The following is a 15,940-nucleotide window of genomic DNA, read 5'->3' as shown; positions in this document are numbered from 1 at the left end:
AATTGCTGGTCTGCTCAGTCTTGGATGATTTGTTTACAGCAATTACTGCACGATTGGCCACACGTCAATGACATACAAAGAGAGGACACTGACGAATGATCCAAGTTAGTAACAAAGCAGCTCTACGACTTGACACAAGATGCTCACCGAAAAAGTCGATAGAAGTGTGTTAGATCATGAGTGGGTGCAAGGCATAATGGATTCTTTTTTTTTTTTTTTTTGGCAAGCGTTTCACAAGGCAAAGACATACTGCAAGCTACAAAAAATAAATACACTGCGTGAGAAGACATACTATAGAGAGATTCGATCAAATTAGTGTCAGCGTTAGTTAGCATAATTCACAAAAGCATTGAAATTCGTTTAACTACACAATGAATAATGATAATTATCCATAACATTCATTACATTACTCAAACAGATTGAGGTTTAGTTTACCATACTTCAAGCACAGCCAATAAAGCTCTCATTTTAAGCGTTAAGCCCTCTCATCATTATCGTAAACCTGACCCTAATTAAATGCATAAAAATAGCCCCTATGCTAATTAGTAATTAAACTTGATGATCTTATTACACGATAAATACTGAAAATGACGAAAAAAAAACTAGTAAACTATCTCTAACACGATACCATAAAAACCTTTCCTTTAATAAATATAAACAACAATTATCTATATCCATTTCAAAGAACAAAAGTATGACATTAATTGAACATGCCAAATGAGAATTATATATACACAAGTTGATTATTTTTCTCCATATGAATTGATAAATACTCCAAAGAATAAGAAAACGTTTACAAATTAATGAATTCGGATAAATTCTCCCTGCTCCTTGAAATTTCAAAAATATTAATGTAATGGACGCGCTGCCCTTTTTAAAGGGTTCAAATGCAAAATTCTATGAATATTAAATATGAATTTACCCTTACTCTAAATAAAAAAGAAAATTAAATCGCAAACACTACATGAGGGGCCAACATTAGATACGTCAATGAGGTGCTTTTGCGGTTAGTAACAATCAGTAGCATCAAATACTAATAGCTGTGAGATGTTTAATTTACTGGAAAATACAAAGACTAAATATCTTTTTTTTTTAATAGTTTGGAAATGGCGTAGATGCCACCCGAGCCATGCACGTCACCCGGCCCAACACACCTCTCTCAGCAGCTGCAGGATGCTTACGTTTTCCCCGGACACGACGTTACCGCTGCACGACGATGCATTGTGGGTGCAAGTGTTCTCGTAGACGCACCAATTGCACGCCCAGTCGCTCTTGACGCAGGTGCCGCAAGTGTTGTGCCTGCTGCAGTCGTAGAAGGCGAAGTTCCGAGAGACAAAGTCCTTGTTGGTCTCACTCGATCTGACCGCCAGGGGCACTAACACGTGGTCATGGTGGGCAGGAATTGAAGGGCGGTAGGTCCTGGCGGGCGTCTTGCATCTCAACCCAGAGGAGGTCACTGTGGCGTCTTCGGGAGGCGCCAAGCCCCAGACGCACTGGTACTTGGCACCTGCTGGCAATTCAGGTAAGGTGCGAATTGTTAACTGGACCTGAAATGAAAAAGGACACACTTTTAATGTGACGATTCATTTGTAATTGATTACACACACAAACACACACACACACATACATATATATATATATATATATATATATATATATATATATATTTGCAATAACTTTACGTTAAGTAGATCGCTGACCCTTTTTGGGCATAGGTTTAGATCGTTTTATTTGACCATATATATATATATATATATATATATATATATATATATTATATATATATATATATATATATATATACATTTACACAGTAAACATATACACACATATATGGTCAAACAAAACGATCTAAACCTATGCCCAAAAAAAGAGTCAACGATCTACTTAAACGTAAAGTTATTGCAAATAAAACATACTAAAGTCCGTCAGTTATCCCGACCTATCGCCATCGAACCACACGATAAAACGCTTCCTCAACATATATGTGATATTGAACAATCTCGCTTGTCTTACGACCACGCCCCATTTCCCTTCAGAGGTACCGAATCCCCTCTGCTCCAGACACCCCATCCCCATCCTTAAAAGAGGCAGACTAGAATACACACTAAAAGATGTCCAAAATACTTCTCTGGGGAGATCCCATCTATTCTTTATGCCCCTCACTCTCCCAATTTCACACTTTCCCTATCCCCCAAAGGCCACTCAAGAGCCAAAGAAATGGCTCCATCCCCTTCCGAAGCGATTTGGTGGGATGCATGCACCGTCCCGTGCCACCAGCGCCCTAAAGACTCCCTCCGTGGACCCCCTAAAAAACGAAATTTATCACGCAGGCGGAAAGAAAGGGCCAGTCAAGACCCCTACGAGAGGATTTGTGTTGTGGGAAGAACACCTTATAGGCTTACGACCTGACATACTAAAGTCTCTGAAGGATAAGGGAAGTTTGGAGGGGGTGTGCTGATAAAATAGGAAAAGCTTGTTCGTACATTCCCAACAATGTGGTTCTTTCAGTTTTAAAAGGTGAAGTTTCTTTCACAGAATAGTGTGGAGATTATATTGGAAACTTTTACACTTCTGTCTATTTCGAATTTTCTTTACACTTGAGCTAAGAGATCACCATTGGTGTTAAATCATTATTTTCTTGGAAAGCTAGACTTCAGATTCTGAAGCGACGCTATTACAATAACACTATCAAAATATAGAAGTCCTACAAGGTGACGTAAAGTCTAATGTACTCTCTGGTAAACAAAGTCTACGTGGTGGTATTTCATCATTAATTCTTTAACGCCTGAACAGTGATTACATGAACAAAGCATCGCATTTCATGTACATAAATTCAGACCCCCTGAATGAAATGTCAAAGGACCGAAAGTAGCCCATTGTATCAGGAAGCCATAAACGTAACTCTTTTAAGAAGAGAGGGGAAGCAAAACAATGAAAATGGGGGAAAGAAATGAGTCAGTTCTTGTACCACCAGCACTGCTGCTGCTGCTAATTAGTAACCATCTCTTAAGTCTGTCAGTGTGTCCTCGGCTCTTTCCACTACCAACTGATCCATCCCCAAAACCTAATTTAGCTGCTTCCAACACCTATTTCCCATTTTTCAGTATTTTGCTCATCCAACCAACTAAAGCCTGCCCCCCCCCCCCCACCCCTTTCATTCAGGCCCCTGCACCGGCTTCTCACTAAAGAGATTGCCTTGGTGCAGGCTAAATGAGGTGTTAAAATGCAGGAGGAGGACGACGACAACTGATTTGATCGGATTGGGGAGAAGACAAAAGACCAGCCAATATTCTCACACTACCTCTTCCATGCGCACACGGATATAGAGAAAATCTTTTACTAGTCTTTCTTGTTCTGGTCATGTCTAAAATATTCATAATATGGAAGATGTGAGTTTTAATATTCTTGACACAAACGGTATGTAAATCATATATATATATATATATATATATATATATATATATATATATATATATATAGATAGATAGATAGATAGATAGTACTCACGACAAATCAAAGCACTGTAGAAAATGGTTCTAACATTAACATGCAGTACTTCACTAGTTGGGAAACTATAAAAAAAGGCTGAAAACTAATTAATCAAACAAAGAATATAGGCCGGTGCATCATCTTCAAAGCTTTGGTAGATCTACGAAGGCGGAGTTACGACGTGTGTTGAGTTCAGCTATACCAACGGTAAAGCTACATGAAATAAGCATCATATCACGAACACGGTTCTCGTAAATAAAACAAGATTCTAACAAATGCATAAGATAACTTTAAGTATTACAAAGCTAACAACAGTAAATAAAAAAAAATCTGAAATTCATGAGCTGAAATACTACTGACTGGGGCCAAACGAAAATAAGTTAAAAAAAAAAAAAAAACGATCGGCTGGGGAAGAGTTTTTAAAGCAGCGGAGTTGAAGTACCGTGCCAGACCATTCAAAGGCTTCTTAGTTTAATTCGTTCACCCAGATCAGAACACACTATATACATGTGAAGTACTGAAAGTTCAAATCCAAATAAGGTATCTCTTCCTAATACATAATCAATGTTTCGATTTGACGTCAGTGCAAACTAACTCCTACTATCTATGCATAATTCCCTCGTTAGTAATGCAAGGGATCAAAGTCGACTTAATTGATAAACTTCCGGAACTTGAAACAACACACAGACTATCCCCTAAAACCAATAACGTAATGACATTCTATTCTACGGTGTACTTGATGACGAAAACGATTATCCTACGGTAGACGCATTTAAAACAATAATGAATAATTCCGTACTCTCCAAAGAGAAACACAAGTCTAGGAAAACTGGAAGGAGAAAGTTACGCGTTCCAAAATTAGATATATAAACAAAATAAATTCTGTATATATATATATATATATATATATATATATATACACACACACACTACACTGCATATATAAATAAAGGGATGAAGACTCTATACGTCATTTAATTCCCAAAACCTTATACCGTAACATCTGTATACAGCTGTCTCTTTCTCTATTCTTAAAATATTCCCAGAAGTGATAAAATCGAAATTTCTTCTCTCTATTTCTAGATTAGATTGATTAGCAGTGGGGATGGTGGGAGGGGGTGAGTTCGAAGGAGAGCAACACACAGGCGAAGGTCAAATGAATTTCGCCTCTAGGCCACTAGTCCCCAAGGGCGACAAAGCGAGAGCAAGAAAAAATGGTCGAAATGGAATGACTGGCGTCTCGTTGTAACATATGCAAGAAAGCAGTTTGGCCCTGGAGTAAATCACGAGGATGGAGAGAGAGAGAGAGAGAGAGAGAGAGAGAGAGAGAGAGAGAGAGAGAGAGAGAGGTGGGGGACTTTACGCTGGAACAAGAAAGATGTAAGGAATTGAGTATAGACACGCGAACAAAAATATACCCAATCTTAAAATTCTGAACTAATTCATAGCGATTTGTAGTTTATCAATCTCAACTTCCCCGATAACCAAATGAAAATTTTCTAGGCTACATTTCTACCTCCTGTATACCAAAGTTTCATCCCTTGCATAATTACCAGGTCACTCTTTTCTGAGGTAATAAATTTAATACTCTGCCAACTAAAAGACACATAGCTCTGAGGAAATGCACCTTTCCACTCCCCTACTGACCGGCTAGTAACAAAACAGAGTACGGAGAGATGGTGGTGGCGGAGTGACATACAAAAACTCAACGAGCAGCAAGGGCATGACAGGGTGCTTTTCTTGAGGGCCACGTGTGTCAGAAATCCCAGTGTCCAACTGCACATTATATATGACTTAAAACTTTATTTTATATTTGTTTTTTTTTCCTATAAAAAAAAAATAGATATTACGAGACTTAACGTGCTTGACCAGTGCCATTAGTCTCAATCCTAATAAAGAATCTAATATCCCATTCTATTGTGTGTTCATAACCACCAACTGGAACATCCTGTAATACCTTCAGTGTCGTATGAACATTTCAATAGTATAATTTCAAATGGATTAAACTTACACTCACTAGTATAATTTTTAATTAATACTCATATTTTAGGCAACGCCAGTTTCCCCTTTCCCCACAACTGAAACAATTGGGAGTCTCTAGACTTGTAGTTTTTAAATATCCGTAGGTTGTTATTGAATTTCGAAAATGTGGTGAAAATGACCGTCCATCCAATCCAGAAGATAAAGCTATCAATCATCGTTTTCGTATCAATAGCCATTTATCACTTAAAAGTTTACGAACATTGAATACGTAACAACTTAATAGGCTTATACTCTCACGGGTTTATAACCAGAGGAAAAGGAAAAGATTGCACTATTTTACATGAAAAATATACATCCCTTTAAATAACCTTTTTCTGTCACGAGCATAATAAAGTTTCGTTTTCTTAGTATTTCTTCGAAGAACAATGAATCAAGAATAATTACATATGCATCTATTATCAATGATTGTAGTCATAGCAGAGCTAAATCTTAAATTCATGGACAACGGATAGCAAGCTACAACAAAATGTGTCACATAATTCAACTAATACAATATGCATTTGTTGCCGTAAATTACCAGCGCACAAACAACGGCAAGTGCTTAAATACATAATGCATTCTAAACATACGAATTTACTTTCAATAAAATTTATTAATGCACTTTGTCGATCGCAAATGATTACATTGAAATGACTAAATGCAAATCATGACCATAATTTTTACCTTAAAATTCAAAACCTAAAATGAGTACAGTACTTTGTACAAACTGTGTACAGGGCAATCATAATTCCCCGTACGTCTCCCACCTTCTTCATTGCAATGACGTTGATGTTGGCCAGGCATGCAATCACATTTGATATAAGAGTCCATGATGTCTGAGAGCGACTATTCATTATGACACCTTTTCCAATTCCGGATGACAGTCAGTACCCTTAAAGTGGGTCTTCCATTACTGGGAAATCGCTCTTGCATGACGTGGGTATAAGTCTAAATCATTCCCGCAGCGTTTGAAGCGTGTTATCTAAATGGATAAAAATGGATAAATGGGGGTTGGAGTGGAACACTTAAATGCATAAAAATGGATGAAAGGAGGGGGCTAAGTAAAGAAGTAAATGTTGCTGCACTATAAATACTTGAATTAATATTTAGTATAATGTCCTGCCGGACAAAACGACTGCACTAATCATAGGCAACAAGTGTCACGATCCTTTAAGGATTTCCAAAGTTGCGTATGTATTCACAAGAATTGCTTGCAAGATAAATATTCACCTTTGGAAAGTGCTAATTACATTTCAGGGGAAAAGCGTGCACCAAATTCGCGTGTAAATCATACTTTCGAATTGAATTAAGAGATCAAAATGATTTTGAAGTTCATGTTTTAAAGCTTTAAATTAGCACTGAACCATTCCGATGATCACAAAGGGCAATATCGGCCTCCCCCCAACAATCAACGATTACCTAATTAAGTAATTTTGCCACATTTTTTGTAAATGGAATTACTTCCATGTTTGTGTACGGGGAATACTTGACATGTTAATCTAAGCAAGGCAATATATGGCCTAATTCCGTGCATGCTGGACATATTTAATGGAATTTTGGGCCAATAGGTTGATGGAATAACAACGTTAGCCATTAGGAAGCATAATTGCAGAATGATGTTTCTGGACATTAGTCACATTTCATTATTTTATGAAATTAAGAGAAAGCTTTAATGAGAGAATCATGATTACAAATACAAATGATAAATATCATTAGAATCAAGATAATCACATAACATATACACCTCACATTCAATCCTACCTGCAGCCTCACTTAGAATACGTAAGTGCTGTATACTTTGGTTACATGTAAAGAAACCTTCTGGCATTACAACGCTAAAACAAATTTAGAGAGAGAGAGAGAGAGAGAGAGAGAGAGAGAGAGAGAGAGAGAGAGAGAGAGAGAGAGAGAGAGAGAGAGAATTGTAATTCAAATGATTAGTTGTTGTAAGAAAACGAGAGTTCCATGAAAGTTTCCAGAGATCTTCACACAAGCCTCCCCTTCTTACTTTCCCCTTCTTCCCTTCCTTCCTTCATCCTCCTCCCTTCATCCTCCTCCCAATCACCAGGAGTCGCACTTCTCCTAGCACTTCTCTCCCCCCCCACCCCCACACCGTAAACCCTCACCCTCTTTCCTTCCGACGATGGATTTCCTGACGCAGTCCTGATTAAAATTCATTAGATTTGTTTCCAGGTTTCATTAGCGAGGTGTTGGAATGTCTGGACGACTTTTGGCAGAGAGAGAGAGAGAGAGAGAGAGAGAGAGAGAGAGAGAGAGAGAGAGAGATTCTATCTTGTTGAGACCATCAACTAAAATATTACTCACAAGCCACTGATCCGAATCACACAGATGTCTCGTCGCCTTGAAGAAGATGCCTATTTTCAATCTCGCGGTATACTATCTGTTGCCAGTAATGTTAAATCTAAGCCAGGTATCTTATAATAGTTGCATTAGACGATAATAAAAATCCTAGGTCCAGATAATAATTCTAATGTCATTAAGAAATGTTTATGGAGTAGCATTTCTCATTACCTTTACGCATCTATTGTCCGTAACTCATAACAGGCAATACCTCTTTTTGGATAAATAAAAGTAGCTTAGTGAGAAAGTCTTTTAAGGTTTTCGATGATGTATCTATCCTGAAGAAATGTCTTAATTTCTTCAGTATACCTTGTTTCGAGTCTAGTATTATTCCTTCTGTCTGGTCTTCAGCTGCTGAAAAAAGCTTGCTGTCCATTAAATATCTTAATCCTGATCTGGATATTAATCACTGGCATCGTCGTTTAGTTAGTTCTTTACGTATGTTGCATAAAATTTTTCTTAATGCTGACCATCCTTTGCATTCTGATCTTCCCAGACTGTACTATCCAGCACGTAGTACTGGTTATGCAGTTATTTCTAACAGTCTTCCCTTCATAATAAGGCTCAACACTACACAGTATTCGAGACGTTTTATTCAAGCTGTGACTAGATTGTGGAATGATCTTCGTAATCCGACAGTTGAATCGCTGGACTTCTAAGTTCAAACTTGCAGCGAATGTTTTCATGTTGAACAGGCTAATTTAAGCCTTTTTTTCTTAGTTTATGTATGACATTTATTTTGACGAGGTTATTGATCTTAAGAAATTTATTAATCTTTATTAATGTTTTCTCAAACAGTTTATTTTCTTATTTACTTTTCTCATTATTTTTCCCTATTGAAGCCCTTGGGTTTTAGCATCCTGCTTTTTTTCGACTAGGGTTGTAGTTTAGACGACGATGATGATGATGATGATGATGATGATGATGATGATAATAATAATAATATGAATAACAACAACAATAATAATAATAATAATAATAATAATAATAATAATAATAATAATCAAAAAGAAAATGTGTTTCTCTACTTTGAGTCAAAAGTTTCATCATTCTTTAACTACTAATAAAGAAACACAGTCGGGTAACACTGGAATGATTAAATATAGCCACATATTTATGAAAGCAAAAGCAATATTCCACGTGAGGTACAAAACATTCATATCAAACGTCGTCGACAAAAGGCCTCCAAGAAACTTTCCCTCCTAGGGCGGAGAGAGATGCCAGAAGGACAATATTCTCCGTTCTGGCAGGAACAAATCACTTGGACCATCCAAAGGAGACCACCAGCCATATAACAGACACCTCGTAAAATGTAATATAACTCTTGGCGCGACAAACCCGTACTCCTACATTCCTCACCGAATTTTACCGTCGATAAATCGCCCGGAGATAAATGTTTTGGGGGTCCACCGGAAGTACATCCTTTTCTCACAGAATATTTCAACAGGGAGGGCGTCGCCTTTAGGGTGAAAATCTCAAGAGCCTGAATAAATTTTCACATTTATTCCGAAAAGCAAACTCCTAGATACCATCCGTTAAGCGAGCATTACGAACAATCGTAGTTTTGGAAATAATTCCAGGGTGAGCTTCCGTTTTCAGATCATATATAAAAAGACAATTCTAACAAATCCCGTTAAAACGGCTTGGACCTCAAAAGGAAGCATAGAAACCCGTTAGTTTTGTAGAACACCCAAGAAGAAGTAAATAACCGAAAACTATTAAAACTGGAAACGATAAACAACAAAGCACAAGGAGACTTCAAAGTGAGTACGCACTTGCAAGTATATAAGATCACAGCATTCAAAGGCGAGAGGAAACAGAAGTATATACAACAACACAGCATTCTAAAGCGAGAGGAAACAATAGTTAGGGTGTTTGTGGCAACGGGGAAAGCAACAACAGTAGGAGTAAGAGGAGGAGGAGGACTCTGGGCGAGAGGATGCTGCCTCCATGTGACACAATCTTCCCAGGGCCGATTTATGAAGACGGCCACATAATTAATTAGAATTACCGTGTGGTGCCAGCCATTGTTGCTAGACTTGGAATGGTTCTAGACCACAAAGAGAGAGAGAGAGAGAGAGAGAGAGAGAGAGAGAGAGAGAGAGAGAGAGAGAGAGAGAGAGAGAGAGAGAGAAAAATGTTCTTTCTAGGAGATATTATTTACCACTGACCTTATTCTTACCACTTTTTATACATTCTATGCAGTTTTCTTTTACGACACACGGCGCCCAGACTAGAATAAAAAATGGTCTCTCAAAATAACTAATCATTTTGATTATTGTGTTTATTTGCGTGTAATACATTATTTGAAATAGAACTCGCTCCATTGGCTACACTATCAATGAAAAGGTTTTAATTTCTCGATCAGTGTAGGTAAGCGCAGATTCCTGAAACTAGTCAATAGCAACTGTATGTATGCAAACAAGTTTGAAATATCATTCAACGGGTCGCTAGATCACGTAGTGTAGATGAATTGCCACAAATACTACTCAGTAATTACCATGAAAGGTTTGCATAAAAACCTCAATATTTGGCACATGTTCATGAACACTCATTGATATACTACTGACACAAAATAAAGACGCTAGGGTTATGCAATATAACATCTGTGGATGCTACATATACATGAACTTAGCCTGGAGACCATAAGGTATTTTACTTTTGTTCACAATACCTTCATAAATGTCTAACACAAATATCTTGCCACCACACTACTGAAAATATCCTAGAAGAAAACTGCAGAAGTAATTAAAAAAGTATGAGGCAAACAATGTCTAGTTTGATCTCCAAACTAGACATTAGCAACAACTAAATCATTCAAAACTGATATAGTGATCCTAATCGCAAAAAAAGACGAAACATCTGTCTCCATTTCATACGTTTCACTAATAATTACTATCATTATTAATTCCCATATATAAAAACGACTATAAAAGTAGGAGATTCGGAAATATTGGAAAATATCACATGTATCATACATAGAGTGATTCTTGGATTACCCACAGAGGATAACGTTTATAGAACATGTAGTCAAATAAAAATAATAGCTATTTGGAGTTCTCACGAAGATGAAATTTTCTCTCCATGCTGAAGACCATTCAACCCACCCACTGCAAATTCTGCAATAGCACCCAGCCAGTTGGGATCGAAGTAAGACTCGTCCGACAATCTTAGGAAAGTGTAGTTCTTTGCTTACATGCCCTGTTGTTTTACAACCTTCCAACTGTCAGCATGTTACTCATTAATTAGCACATTCCTAAACAAAAAATAAATTATCATGTACTAGGCCATTCCCATAAAAAAGGCTCACGACCACATTCACCTACATAAAAATGAATATCACCTACGTTTCGAACCACTTCCCAAATACTGACTGCCCGATTCACCTGGAATTTTCAAGTAATTTCGTATTCGCTGATGTCAATGTGCTTTCTTCTGATACTTCTTGATTCTATGACCCCAACAATTCGTTGCTCTATTTTCCTCCCTCCATTTCAGAATCAAACACTCGAATCAATATCTGCCATACTCCATTCTTTCAACATACCGAACCACCTCAAAATAACTTGTTCCGTCTTTGCATATACACTAACCTATTTCCAAACAGTCTACTTATCTACCCAATTTCTTGCCCTTTTAATCCTTACCGCTTTACATTACACATACATAGAATTCACTTCGACAAAAACAAGCCATTTTACTTCATTAATCATAAACGCAAATTACATTCGCGTGTTGTAGCAATTTATATACAGTATTGTGTGAATCATCTGGGCGGCATCTTCAAACAGTGTGGCACAACAGTGAGGGGGCAAGCGGGAAGGGGCAGTCACTCAGCTGGTCACCAAATGTGAAAAGCGCCTGTTACGTGATAACTGAAAGACGAGACGGATGCAACCAATTTTATTTCGAAGGGCCATGAGTTCATATACAACCCTTTCCAAGGAAGAACGGCACAAAATTAAAAAAAACAATGATGCAAGAGCATACAGATCATCAGAGCGAGGGGAGAGAGAAAAAAAATAACAACAACAGTGTACGAGCATGCGTCTTACACGTGTGGTAACAGTATCATCATCGTATGTCTTTCTAAAGAGTAATGATTAAAACAATGAATTAATAGAACGGCTCATGTAAAATGAATGAGCTACCATCAATGCTATTCTAATATATAATTACTACAATGCGAATAGCACCGCAAAAACAAATCATGATTTATATAAAAGATTTTAATTCTCCATTTACCTTAACCAGAGTTGAAATACAATGAAAAATATACATTGACACCAAAATTCTAAACTTCATCAATCAAGACCAAAGAGTAGAAACGTAAAGGACAAACAAAGGCAAGCAAACCAATATTCATTTGCCAACTAAAAGGAACGTTTCCCCCACGAACGTTTTCTGAATGTAAAATCAAAAGAAGAAACAGACCTCTCCCAAAAGGGCCACGACCTAACATCAAGTTACCTGCAACATCTGTTGCAACGATCCCCAGTATCAATCATAGCCCTCTTGGTTCAATAAAGGTGTTAACGCGTTAAAAAAAATGAACAGCTAAGCAATTGCACGCCTGCATCTATCACACTTTAAAGTTCTTGAGCAAAAGCATTCTCTTCTTTACTGTATATCGTTGTAAAATGCAGCAATACTGATATGGATAAATTCAATAACTATTCAGTAAAATAACATTACTTCATATATAAATACGTACACGTTTTTGTGTGTGTGTGTGTGTGAGTACACGTTTTGTGTGTGTGTGTGTGTGTGAGTACACGTTTTGTGTGTGTGTGTGTGAGAGAGAGAGAGAGAGAGAGAGAGAGGAGAGAGAGAGAGAGAGAGAGAGAGAGAGAGAGAGAGAGACCATCCAATTTGTTCTCATTGAATCTCTAGTTGTGAATAAACACCCGAGCCATCATCACCCATCAAGCCATATCTACGCAGCTATGGACTCTAACAGGGTAATGCTAGAGTACACATACTTCACTATCAGGACTATCACTTATTCAGAGAGAGAGAGAGAGAGAGAGAGAGAGAGAGAGAGAGAGAGAGAGAGAGAGAGAGAGAGAGAGAGAGAGAGAGTCCATTCCGTTGTTTCACCCCTATACAGGTAATCTAAAATCCAGTTTTCGAAACGTTTTCTTTGTTATTTGAGTAGGTTTTGGACTTGTATTTACAGTCAAACTAACTGCAATATATTTCATGGTGCTATGGGTTATAACTAGTTTACAGAGTATTATATCTTATTTAATTAACATGTTCAAGAACCTTTTGCATCTGCGTGTGTGACATTGCACAATCCTTCTCGAACCGAATTATAAAGAAATTAGATCTTGAATTCATGACTGATAACAAATATACAAGAGAATTTCCTGTAAATAGAGACAGGAATGAAAGACATCGAGGTAATGTGGGAGTGGTGGGGGAGGGCTACCCACCCGAAACTTGGTAGTGGTGTTTGGGAGCCGGAGCAGAAGATGGCATTCATTGAGAGTCACGTCAGGGATGCAACGTCCAACGTCACGAGGGTAATTTATGAGTGGTGGTTACACTGAATCGTGACCGAGGGCTCGAACCAAAGAAACGCCTTAAGAGATAGTTCCAATCGCTCCTACGTGGTTCACTACCTGCAACTTATCACGCTGCTTCTGTGCCAGACTGTATCTCTCTCTCTCTCTCTCTCTCTCTCTCTCTCTCTCTCTCTCTCTCTCTCTCTCTCTCTCTCTCTCTCAGGGCAAAGGTACGAATATTATCTTGCAACAGAGGGAGGGACTAGCGTTCGATCTCCGACTGAGGTGCGACGAGAAATTTTTATTATTGACCTATGCAAAAATATAAGCGACTATTTGTTAACTAAATGTTGAGGATCATAGCTTTTGTTAAACTCGACATAGATAGGTGAAAGATTGGAAATACGTGAGAAATCGTTCCATAGTCAAAATATATATGGTCTATCATTTCTGGATTAAACCCGGGAGCGCCTTGACAAGAACTAATCACTTTACAACACGGTGTGAAACCATGCGAAAGATTCTCTCTCTCTCTCTCTCTCCTCTCTCTCTCTCTCTCTCTCCTCTCTCTCTCTCTCTCTCTCTCTCTCTCTCTCTCTCTCTCTCTCCACGTACGTTACAAATACTCAACATTGTAGTTCATAAATTAATTCCTTTTCATTTCTACCTAATCGTAATTCCTGGTGATAAGCTTGACTGTATCAAAGCCCTGGTATCACATTTATTTAAAAGTGCGCTTGGAATAGAAATGACAATTTTTCATCCTAGTCACGGGAACTTTAGTATTCCAGTTGTTTTAGGATTCACGTTGCAATTACGCCCTAGATTTCCTATCATCAATTGCCCAAATTCAATGAACAGTGCAGTAACAGAGCTAAAGTTCACTTTAAATAAATTACCGAGAGTTTAATTAAAATGCTACGGCTATTAAACCGCTACATATACCATGGTACAGGGTCCCTGGAAAAAGCTGAGAAAATTAAAACCATCCACCACTCGAATATCGAAAGTCACATAAGATAAAAATTGCAATTTTCCACCTTGCAAAGTGCCCAGATATAAAGTTTAAAAACATAGCTCCACAAACAAACATAAGCCAGTGGATTTCACATTTAGCACTGTATGCAAATAGAGGAATGGTGTAATTTGACGTTTCATGGTACAACACAAGCAAGGAGTACTTACATTTTGGGCAAATGCATTTCATGAGTTTTTTAACATTAATAATAACGATAAAATAAATAATAGGTGTATCAATAATAGAGACTGTGAAGACAATATTTTTTACAAAAAAAAAAAAAAAAGAAAGAAAATGCTGTTTATATTGAACACACCTTTAACTGAAGTGGCTAAAAAAAAAAAAAAAAAAAAAACCACCACTACTACTACTGTTACTATTAAACACTTTTCACATACTGTAAGTCAGTAAGAGGTGTATATATGAATGTCAAAAGATTTACCAATAAATAATTGTGAACAAAACAATATTTACATTGAACACCCTTCCCTAAAGTTACTAAGAGATTCCAAGGATTTATATAACAAAAACCCTCAACCAATCCTACTGTTATTATTAAACACTTCACTGAAGTCAGTAAGAGATGTATACATAAATGTCAAAAGATTTGCCAAAAATTATTGTCAACAAAACACAATGTTTACATTAAACTCCCTTCCTTGACGTCATTATGAGATAAGATATACGTAAATGTTAAAAGATCGACTTACGGTGGCAATCTGGTCGATGGGCAATCGATCCGGAAGGATCATCTCGAAGTCGATACACTGTTGCCCGGATCCGAAACTCAGCCATCGGGGAGAGGAGAAAGTAGCCTTCTGACATGCGCTTTGTACTGTGCATCTGGAAAAAGAAACGAGTATAACATTAATTTGGTGATAGATTGAACAAGAATATATCATTAATACTGATTACTTATCAATAATCAAAATAATCCTTGGAGAGATAGTCAAAACAGCAGTATTTTACACTAGTGAAGTCATTACTACTACTACTACTACTACTACTACTACCATTATTATTAAAGCAACAACCCTATTTGGAAACGCAGGAAGTTATAAGCCCAAGGGCTCCAACAAGGAAAAATAGCCTAGTGAGGGAAGGAAATAAGGAAATAAATAAACTACAAGAGAAGTAATGAACAATTAAGGACCAAAATGAGAATGGAACAAGCAACAATTCATATAAAAAGTAACAAGACATTATACCATTGCCTTAAATTATAATAATGCATCAAACAAGTGAAGATGCCAAAGGTTATTGCCAATGAAGGATTCCGCTATAATTTTCAAGGACCAAACGTTCGAGGCCTAAGAATGATTGGAATATAAAGGAGAATCCTAGCAAATGGCTCATTGGACGGGGTGCTCTCATATCCTTCCCCCAAACCCAGGCCCCCTTGAATCCTCCGCCGCCAAACAAGGATAAACGGGAGTTACAATATGTGGCCCTCTAATAATGACATCCCATAACCGCTAATGCTCCCGATTCTCCCTAATGACCTGATCTGCCATAATTAAACTGGAACTCCCCTCCT

General features: G+C 37.5%; 1 protein-coding gene across 6 annotated transcripts in view; it reads right to left on the bottom strand.

Annotated features, from left to right (window-relative positions):
• Nucleotides 1–15,940, bottom strand: part of PlexB (plexin B) — a 447,139-nt gene that overhangs the window by 74,498 nt on the left and 356,701 nt on the right. For 4 of the 6 annotated variants that reach the window (XM_068358836.1, XM_068358833.1, XM_068358837.1 and 1 more), the window contains exons 6-7: nt 15,114–15,246; nt 1,155–1,547 (exon numbers count right to left, since the gene is read on the bottom strand). In XM_068358836.1, the coding sequence (XP_068214937.1) occupies nt 1,155–1,547; nt 15,114–15,246 (526 nt within the window). The remainder of the gene's footprint in view (nt 1–1,154; nt 1,548–15,113; nt 15,247–15,940) is intronic. The other 2 variants (XM_068358835.1, XM_068358838.1) reach the window with 1 other exon arrangement.

The sequence above is a fragment of the Palaemon carinicauda genome, chromosome 35 (assembly GCF_036898095.1).
Source record: "Palaemon carinicauda isolate YSFRI2023 chromosome 35, ASM3689809v2, whole genome shotgun sequence".
In the NCBI taxonomy this organism is placed as follows: Eukaryota; Metazoa; Arthropoda; class Malacostraca; order Decapoda; family Palaemonidae; genus Palaemon; species Palaemon carinicauda.
Note: the sequence above shows the minus strand (reverse complement) of the source record. Positions and strands in the feature narration are given on the sequence as shown.